The sequence below is a fragment of the Fusarium poae genome, chromosome 1 (assembly GCF_019609905.1).
Source record: "Fusarium poae strain DAOMC 252244 chromosome 1, whole genome shotgun sequence".
NCBI lineage: Eukaryota > Fungi > Ascomycota > Sordariomycetes > Hypocreales > Nectriaceae > Fusarium > Fusarium poae.
The window spans coordinates 528,717-539,247 of NC_058399.1; the positions used below are offsets into that span (position 1 = coordinate 528,717).

The 10,531-nt window shown below is 40.3% G+C and overlaps 2 protein-coding genes across 2 annotated transcripts; one reads left to right on the forward strand and one right to left on the reverse strand.

The window, feature by feature from the left end:
• Positions 1-2,019: 2,019 nt before the first annotated feature.
• FPOAC1_000199 (uncharacterized protein) lies at positions 2,020-4,493 on the reverse strand (the record flags this gene model as incomplete). Its single annotated transcript, XM_044844818.1, has 10 exons — positions 2,020-2,059; positions 2,116-2,298; positions 2,357-2,663; positions 2,719-2,881; positions 2,935-3,127; positions 3,181-3,304; positions 3,357-3,374; positions 3,424-3,953; positions 4,332-4,412; positions 4,465-4,493. 10 exons carry the CDS (start codon positions 4,491-4,493, stop codon positions 2,020-2,022), a joined length of 1,668 nt encoding a protein of 555 aa, XP_044710734.1.
• Positions 4,494-4,921: 428 nt separating this feature from the next.
• Positions 4,922-9,548, forward strand: FPOAC1_000200 (uncharacterized protein; the record flags this gene model as incomplete). The annotated part of the gene is made up of 5 exons (XM_044844819.1): positions 4,922-5,145; positions 5,191-5,433; positions 5,478-6,061; positions 6,118-7,569; positions 8,053-9,548. The coding sequence occupies 5 exons, from the start codon at positions 4,922-4,924 to the stop codon at positions 9,546-9,548; spliced, it is 3,999 nt and encodes a 1,332-aa protein (XP_044710735.1).
• Positions 9,549-10,531: the final 983 nt, after the last annotated feature.

Below are 10,531 nucleotides of genomic sequence, written 5' to 3' on the forward strand. Positions count from 1 at the left end.
TAAGCTATAGCCTTAGTAAGGTTATTAAAAAAAATATTAAAAATACTAATTATTATTAAAAGTTAATTTTAATATTAAAATATAAAAGTTAAAAATTTAAATTAATTAAAAGGCTTTAAAATAATTAGTTTTTATATTTAATATAGTAAAATTATATAATAGCTTTTAAATTTCCCTAGCTTTTATAAGGCTATAATAGCTATTTACTTAAGCTATTAAAAATCTTAAAAAAGGCCTCTTTTAATCTTTAAAGTTATTATCTTTATTTACTTATAATTTAAACTCTTTTTTACTAGATTCTTTATTATTAGAATCCTTAGAACCTTTAAAAAGCTAAAAATATATTTAATAAGTCTCTTAAAGCTATCTTATAACTAGATTTTATATAATAATATTAGATTTCCTTATTATAACCTTATTAATATATTATTAAGCTCTCTTTAATATATAATATTCTCTCTATAAGAGTCTCTTTTTCTCTATAAATAGCCTAGGCTTTATCTTATCTTTTATAAGGAAATTATAAAGCTTAATTATTATATATATAATCTTAATTTAATTATTAAATAAGTATTTAAGTATATTACTCTATATAACCTTCTATTTCTTTTTATATTAGCTAAAAGCTTACTTAATAATAATATAAAGCTATATATAATAAAGGTTATATAGCTTTTTACTATTTATTAGCTATTTCTTTATTTTACTTTAGTTTTAAAAGTAATATTATATATAAGAATATAGAATTAAAAGCCTTTTATAAGATTTAAAGTTAATATTATTAAGATAAAAATACTTTAATAATATCTTAAAGTTACTATTATAAATATAATTAATTAATATTATATTATTTATTAAGCCTTTAATACTTATAAATATATATAAAAAGTAACCTTTAAAATTAATAGCAGTAAGTATATTCTATAATACTATTAATTTCTTTAATTAAAACCTTTATTACCTTATAAGTAATATAAAGGTAAGTATATATATACTATCTATAGTGCCTATTATACTATTAAACTATAAAATTTTAATTTAAAGCTTAACTTATAAATTAATATATATATACTTAAGTAAATAAATAAATCTTATATATAAAAGCTATATAAAATTAATAAGATACTTAAAGACCTTTAATATTATACTTTAAGTAATCTTAAATTAATAATTTATATTCTTTTAAGGCTTATTATATATTAATATTTATAAAAAGATTATAATTTTCTATTTAAGGGTTTAATACTTTAAATTATATACTTTAAATTATATACTTTAAATTATATACTTTAAATTATATACTTTAATATATATTCTTAATTAATAATATAAAATAAAGAATTATACTTTTTATATTTAAAAAGATCTTTAAATATAATATTTAATATTATAAGTAATTATTATATATATACTTTTATATTATTAAGCTTTATAGTATATAGCCTATTAATATAAAAATTAAATTCTAGATTATAATCTAGGGAAAGCTTAATATAATATTAATATTATAAAGTCTTTATAAAGAATAATAAAATAGCTATATAATAAAGTTAATAATTATTAAAATTATTAATTATTATTTAATAAATAAAAATATTTAAAATACCTAGCTATATAGAATATACTTTAAATATAATAATTTTAATTAACTTAAAAATATTATAATATAGCTTTCTAAGATATTAATTTACTAGGTTAAAGCCTTAAAAATATAAATTCTATATTTAAGCTATAAAATAATAAAAAATACTAAAAAATAAAGATCTTACTTAATATTTTACTTTTATTTAATAATTTATAAATCTCTCTATTAACTTAATATAAAATCTTCCTTAAGCTAGCCTTTATAAGCAGTAAAGCTTACTTATCTATTAATTATATATAGAAAAGGTACCTTAATATAGAAAGGTTAGCTTTTTTACCTATTTATATAAGCCAGCCTAGGTAAAAATCTAATTGGATTTCCTAGCCTGGTAACGCCGATCAGGCCCTAATTAATGCATCGTGAGCGATCCCTCCCTATTCTTCATTTGACGGTGATTTGTAAGCCTGGGTTGTCCTATGAATACATATCAGCCTCTGTCACTCAAAAAGTTACGGTTGCTGTATAATTACCAGTCATCTGCGTCTAGAGGATGAGTAGATCCAATCATCTGGCGGCCTGGATCATCCTCAATAAAGCTCAATTTCCTCGCCATAAACTCTTTGCCTTCTTCTACCGCATTCAAGCCATTGATCACTTCTTCAATGGTCCCGAAGAAGGCTTCGTCAGTTCGAGAACGCACGTATTCACGAATCCTGAGGTAGCATTAATTAGTATTTCCAAATGAGCAAATGAGAACTGATAAGAACGTACCACTCCGCATCAAAATGCTGACCATATGGAACATCAAAAGTAGCATACCCACTCGGAGCCGACGGGCTTGCGTCGTTACTGTCGCCGATTCTCATCAAAGCCCTTGTAAACCAGTAAGTCCCGAGATATGAAGTTCCTAGGCCCAGGCGCAGCGTCTCTTCTGAGAATAGTAACCTGGCCAGTCCTTTAAACCCTTTCACGTTTCGATCATCCCCCGTCACTTCTACGTCGATTAGATCGCGACGGAGATGTTCCCAATAGACGTCAAAGTTATGTTGTCGATACTTCCACAAGCGGTTCTCGTATGCTTCTCGAGTTAGTGACAAGAGAGAAGTTCAGCAATTGTCCAATTGGTTACTTACAAGGGCTTCGACGGGTTAGGTCAATGATGTTAGTACGAGTAGCAATGGCGGCAACTCCTCTTGGCGTGGAATAAACTTGTTTGCCATCAAAAGCGACACAAGAGCAGTCGACATCGAACCCCGTAAGTATCTCGCTTAGACTCTTATATAGTCTAAGTATAATCTAGATCAAGCCCTGTCAGAAACAACCTATGCTTGTTGAGACATCAACTATACTTGGATGTGTCGGAATGGCCATTTTGGGGCTATGAATGTGATGGCATGTTCAGAACGCAGTGAGAGCCCTGTTCCAGGCTTCAGTCCCTGTATATTCCGGATTTCACGCTCTATTCTATATATGAGGTCGATCGCTTTTTCTTTGTCGATGCCATACATAAAAATGTCAACGTCACTCGATTTCGCAACATGCCTATTGATCTAGATAAGCATCAGGAGAAGTGAAGAAAGGGGATATTAGCTCACTGATAGTATGTCTCCCATGGTCTTGCTACCGTTGAGGGCTCTGGTACCCCCCTAACATCATTTCTACGTGGTAATAATGGCAATAGTGCAGCAGAGCCCCCAACCACGATGTTGGGAATATCGGCTTCCGAACTATGTTAGTCTCTTCGAGCCTTGAGTATTTACTCAAAACGTACCTAATCCTGCCAATGTTCCTAATAATAATGTAAGCATGTTCATAAGACACTGATTCAGATAACTAACCAAATGTGAAAGCATCAAATCGCTCGCGATACTCTTCTAGAGTGGGGGTGATAGCTAACGAACCGTGATCTCCAACAATCTTCGAAGGAAGCTTCATCATGTACTTTCGTCTCCGTTTCTTATTATCTCGATCAATCCTCGAGGTATGAATCCGGGGATCAGCAAATACTGGGACAAGATTGTCCAGATGATCGATGGGAATAGGACTATCGAGGCGTCTGACTTTGGCAAATTCCTTTCGTAAGAACCTCTCGTATGACAGATATGGCTTCATCAGTTCTTGCGTGCTCATGGATGAATTTTCCAAAAGATGAGAGATGAATTGCGATGGCGGTGGGGACGGCATCTCGATCTTGTCTGGCTCATCTTCAAGATCACCCATGGTATTCAGGCAGTGATCCAAAGATTCGTCACTGACAGACCCTAAGTCACTGACAGTGTGACGCGACGAGCTTCCATGAGTCGATCCTGAGGTACTGACGAGTTCATTTGGGGAGGACGATGTCTCTGAATCCCATGAGCGACGGCGTCTAAATGGCCAACGCCAACAACAAAGATTTGAGAAGGGCATTTGTATGGTTCTGGAGGACTGTGAAGCCCTACGATCATAGCATTACAGATTGGTGGTGTTATGATGTCGTTTATCGACCCGGGGAATTCGAGATACTAACTGCACACACGGACGGTCTTATAGTGGAACTAAACTCAGCATCTAGAAGGACAGGAGGTCATAGCCAACGTGCATGGCGATAGCCCTACTCCCATTTGTGCTGTTATAGAATCAGCTCGACAGGCAACGGCAGCAGCATCACATACAATTCTCCGCTTTTTGGTCTCACGGTGTCTCCGTTCCAAGGTTCAGCTGGGTCCAGTTAGGTGGAGGCCTTACATTGAAAGGTCTGATTTACGGTTGAAGACGCTGTTGGTAAGACATGAGTATTGCGGAACTGATCCACTCAAGCAAGCATCTCAGCCCATTTGGCACCTTTCTGATGGTATGCCTCAGTGGCATGACGAAAAGGTGGGGGAATTAGTACTGACATGATAGCCGAACGAAGATTCTCGTCCATTTAAGGTGATGCGAGTGGCTGCAATCATGAAGCTTTGCAAGGATAGAGACATTCTCAGCCGAAAGAGAGAATCCACTCCCTCTTGGCATTTGAGGCCTAAACGTTGTCAGGGAATGGGGATTCTCCTTTGCTGTAAACAGCCCAATAGAGGTTGTCCATATGAGCCCCTGGTTCTGGCCTCAAAATATCCCTGCAAGTACTGGGGCTATGTTGATCACGCAGCATCATTGCTCGACCCAGGGTCCAAAAACATGCAGAAAATAGCACATAAAAAGCTTCTAGTTCTTCCGCTCATAGGGTCCCCTTCTTCTTCCGCTACCCTGACAATGACATCGCCACGGACGTTTGTATTGAATACTTGGATGTCAATATCCCGTTGTACTTGTTCTTACATTAGCCCTCTGCTCCTCTAATCGAAATCTAGTGTTATGGCTCAAGCTTTACGGTCCGAAACTGGAGGGGAGCCAGATATAATCGACACAACTGGTCCCTGCCTCTTATCCCTCGATGGAGGTGGAGTGCGAGGCATATCTACACTATATGTCCTCCAGAATCTCATGAGACGAGTCAATATCGATCGTAACGCACGTGGTCTTGGTTATGCAAGACCATGCGACGTTTTCGACTTGATCGGCGGAACAAGTACTGGCGGGTACGATCAGATGCATTCTTCATTGACCAGCACTAATAGTCGTAGGTTAATCGCAATCATGCTAGGGAGGCTGGAAATGGATGTTCATGAGTGCATAGATGCCTATAGCGGGCTGATGCAAGAAGTATTCCAGAAGAAGAGACATCGACTGCAAGTTACCTCGACAGGCCAAACACAGCCACGGTTCGATTCTCGGAAACTTCAGGCTGCGATTGAGAAAGTCATCAAAAGCAAAAATGAACATGCTGGAGCCATGATGAATGACAAGAAAGAACGGGGCTGCCATGTGTAAGTCAACATAGTGCTGCTCGAGATCTGACTAATAGTCTCAGATTTGTTTGCGCTGCACTCAAAAACCCGTACAGTATTACTCGACTGAGAACCTACGAAGCCGTAGACGGGCCCTCCAATATTGAAGCAACAATCGTCCAGGCAGCCCTGGCTACTTCGGCGGCCACTGGTTTCTTTGACGGTGTCTGCATCGACGGAAGTGACTTTGTAGATGCGGCTTTGGGGAAGAATAATCCTGTTGACCTCGTGGAGAGGGAAGCGATGGACATCTGGTCGAGAGATGAGGGCGACCTAATGAACAAGGTTAAGTGCTTTATCTCCATTGGGACTGGAAAGCCAGACTACAACGCCGTTGAGGACTGGATGCCCAAGTTTCTCACCGAGACATTGGTCAAGATTGTGACTAACACAGAGAGCGCTGCGGCAACTTCAATTGCTCGCTGGAGGGGCCCTTATGACAGAAGACGCTACTTCCGTTTCAACGTTGACAAAGGACTCGAGCACATTGGAATTGAGGAGTACAAGAAAAAGACAAACATAAAGAGGGCGACTGAGTTATACCTTGACGACCAGGTACAACGCACTTCTGTACGTCACTGTGCTGAAAACCTGGGTCAGAAACAGAGTGTGTATATCGAGGACTTTGCTTAGGACCAATTGAAGACTTATACAGCATACTAGATAAAACAAATCTCTCATTTGAACAATGTATGAAGAACCAAAGCCAATGGTCCGAAAAGGATTTGGATTGTCTCCAGTGGCTTCTCGTCGTCAATCCCGAGGGCCATGTGCAAAAGCTTGAGGGTGAAAAAGGCGGACTTCTTCAGGACCTGCACGAATGGATTCTCCGGAAACAAGAGTTCGTAGCATTCATGAACTGGTCAGACACGGGACTTTCCCCTCAACCATGTCGGGTGTTATGGATCAAAGGACATGCTGGGACAGGTAAAACGATGCTTTTGATGGGACTTCTCCGCGAAATCGAAGTCCAATTCACGCTAAAGGAACATAGTATATGCTACTTCTTCTGTCAAGCTTCAGACAGTAGACTGAACCATGTGACATCGGTATTACGATCCTTGATCTGGCTTCTGGTCCAGCAACAACCACAGCTTGCACGACATTTACGCAAGATGTATGAAGATGGCGGCCCTGCTCTTTTTGACGACAGTGGAATTGCATTTTATATCCTTCGTAAGACATTCGAGAACATGTTGAAGGAGCACTGTCTACGACCTGTCTACTTCATAGTGGATGCGCTTGACGAGTGTCGAATAGGTCAGCCGGGCGTTCGCGACCTCATCGATCTAATGATGCAGTCAATGTCTATCTCTGAAAAAGTCAGATGGCTTGTTTCGAGCCGCCCAGAGATTGGACACCTTGCCCATGAAAATTACCTTTCCATCATCGAATTGAGCGCCACGAACCTTGGAGAACCAGTTCGCGCCTATATCGAGCACAAGATAAACATGTTCAGAACCAGAGAAGGCTATAGCGACCATGTCAGAGCGGCTTTATCCCAAGAAGTACACAAGAGAGCAAGAAACATCTTTCTTTGGGTAGCACTTGTGTTCGCAGACCTCGAACTCAACGAGACTCATGGAGCGTTTGCGGTTGACAGGATCAAGAAGTCGCCTCCTGAGCTCGATCGGTTGTACGAACACATGATGGACAGGATGGAGAGCAGAGCAAGGGTAGATACTGCGGTTTGTAAGGAAGCCCTTGTGGCTGTTATGTTGGCGTATCGGCCTTTATCCTTCAAAGAGCTCTCTGTACTGGCTAACTTACCCTCCAATATTGAAGTCAGAACTATTATCCGCGAATGCGGATCATTCTTGACAATCACAGAAGAAGACAGAGTCCAGCTTATACATCAATCGGCCATGGAATATTTAGAGAAGAGTTACATACCCAAGCTTGGGGATGGAGGAAAAGCCCGAAGTCATTTCCATATTTGTCAACGATCCGTGGTAGCCATGTCAATATTGGGCCATGACCACAAGGGTCTAGGACGATTCGATTCTTTGCCTGAAGAACAGTTGATATCGATCCGAGAACGACTGAACCTGCTAGAGTACTACTGTTGTTTTTGGGCTTTCCACTTTTGCGAAAGTCGGAGTAGTGGCTCTGAGAGTGATGAACTGGTGTTGAAATTCTTGAAAAGTCATTTTCTTCATTGGATTGAGGCATTGTGTTTGACAGGATTGCTCTCAAATGCTGTTCAGTCCATTAGAAGTCTTCTCACTGTCATACAGGTATGCCACCATGGCCATATAGAGGCCTCGGACGCTAAGACATCACAGGCTTCACACACAGCTGACATCGGTCTTTTACGATTTCTGAAAGATGCAGATAGATTTCTGGCAAGCTGTGGGACAATTGTCGATCGGGCACCGTTGCAACTATATGGATCCGCCCTGGTTTTCAGTCCAGCAAGTAACCAAGTTAAAAAATCACTCTGGCAGCAGAGATTACCGTTTGTGAAGACTATATCAGGAGAAAACGGAGACTGGGATCTGTGTTTACAAACTTTTGAAGGGCATGGGAAAGAAGTAACAGGAGTTGCATTTTCACCTGATGGGCGAATGTTGGCATCATCTTCACATGACAAGAAAGTGCGTATCTGGAGCACAGAGACTTGGTCTATCCGACATGCCCTAGACAAGCATAACAGTGCAATCAAGAGCATCGCGTTCTCTCCAGACAGCAAATCACTTGTGTCTACATCTTCCGATGGTAACATGTACGTTTGGGATGCTGAGGAGGGGATCTTTCGTCAACCTCTTGAAAGACAAAGTGGCTCCGTTTCGTCATCTGTCTTTTCACCGGATGGGAACAAGCTTGCCACGGCTTCGCGAGATGGAAACCTCTTACTTTGGGATACATCGACCTACGGCACGTTTGATAATCTCACAATCAACAAGAGACCCAAGAAACATGTTACAGACGTCGCCTTCTCCCCAGATGGTACGAAGCTGGCATCATCTTCACATGATAAGATAGAGCCCAATGTTCGTCTTTGGGATTTGAAAGAGATGTCCCACCTCAAACTAGAAGGGCACAGCAAATTCGCTACTTCTGTGGCTTTCTCACAGAACGGCAAACTACTCGCTGCAGGTGCAGAGAACGGCGTGATCCTGATATGGGACGCACAGACAGGGGAAAAGAAACGACAACTAGATGGAGATGGCAAGTCATTCACCTCTGTCGCGTTTTCTCCAACTCGGGATATTTTGGCAGCAGCATGTGAAGACAAAACAGTTTGGCTTTGGAACGAAGATTATTCGTCGCGCGTACGTCTCCGTGGACATCATGGCCCTGTCGCTGACATCGCTTTCTCTTCGGATGGAACTATGCTTGCTTCGGCCTCGTTCGACAGAACAGTTCGTGTTTGGGATATGGACTTTGACGTAAGCAGATATACCACCGAGCGCAAGCGATGTCCTGTCACCGCTGTAGCGTTATCAGCAGACTGTTCTGTATTAGCCTATGCCACCGAAGATGGAACAATTCAAGTCAGCGATACCAGTTCTGATTCTCACCAGAAACAGATGCTTTCTGCTCACACTAAGGCAGTATACGCCTTGAAATTCTCCAAAGACGGGAACAAGCTTGTATCGGCTTCCAAAGATGGCACAGTCAGATATTGGGATCTACGCAGCAGTGGGAACAAGAACATGCTAGCTGGAAAAGATGAAGCGGCAACTGTAGCTTGTTTTTCACTGGATGGGAGCATACTTGCAGCAGCTACAAAATCGCATATCTACATTTGGGACGTGGGTAGTGGTCGTCTTAAAGACAAAATCCTAACGAACAAAGAATGTACTACATTGTTCGTCTCTGAGGATGGCCAGCGAATAAAATCAGACCATGGGAGTCACACATCGAAGGCGCTATCTATCATAAGAAGGCGACAAAACAACCAAAATGTTCATGATTCCAAGCTTTCTATTAGCAAGGATTGGATACTTTATGAAAAGCGGCGACTTCTGTGGCTCCCTACAGATTACAGGCCAACATGTGCGGCCACGAGCGATAACGTGGTGGTTATGGGTCACAGGTCAGGCTCCTTGTCAATCCTGAAATTTGATTTGGATTATCTATCAGTATAGAAGAAGAGGTATTGGAAGTGAATGCCACTAATTGTATTTCCACAACTCTGTGCCGTGCTCACTAAAAGCTATAAGGAATCCAAGCGTTCGTCCCATGTAATCTACAGCCTGTGTGTTGGCCTTGCGGCGACTACTGCAATTATTGCACAAAGCTTGGGACATAGCATTCCGAGTATAGCATTTTGTAAATGGGTCATCATTGATGATATTCAGGCAACGCCAGTGTGTATGCCCTTGCTTGATTATAGGTGTAGGACAGCTGTAGGGATTTCCAAGCATGATGGATTCAATCAGAGTGTAAGATACTAGATAGGTTGTTTGTTGAGTTGAGAAGTTTTGGAAGGTTGAGTGGTTATCAGGAAATGGGAAAGTCCGGCGTCCTGGGGCGTGTGTTATATAGACGAAGGGAGTTACTGATTAATTGCTTCACCGACCGTACAAACCTCCGGGGGAGGCTCCTATCCAATGTTGTCAAAAGTTGCAGTGAAAACATATATGTCCCAGCACACGTTCAGATTCTCGATGGTCGAATCACTGCCCTATGTTTCCATAGAAGTGAACGACGACAGCGTGTCGATGCAACGAAGCACAGACAAAAGGACTACTATTCTGAGGGCAAAGACAAATCAATAGCAGCATTTATTAAGTCCTTGTCCTATTGTGTTAATTTTCAATGTATACTTCGGGACTTACGCCTCGAAAAGCACCAAATAAAAGTCCTTGTCCATTTGTAATAAAGTATAAATAATATACAGAAGTAATTGCAGCAGTGAGACCAGAGGTATGCCTCAGCTTTGATGCTACGATTGTGCAATCTCGTGGAAATTTGCTGTAGTCAATTAGCTACCTATCTATCTCAACCATATATCCATGTCTCAATGGATCCCATTAGATAAAACACTGTAAGCCCAAAGTTCCTTTCCATCCTCCAACCTGAGTCGAGTTCCTAGTCTTTGTCCCCCTTCAGCCAATGCGTCACAGTT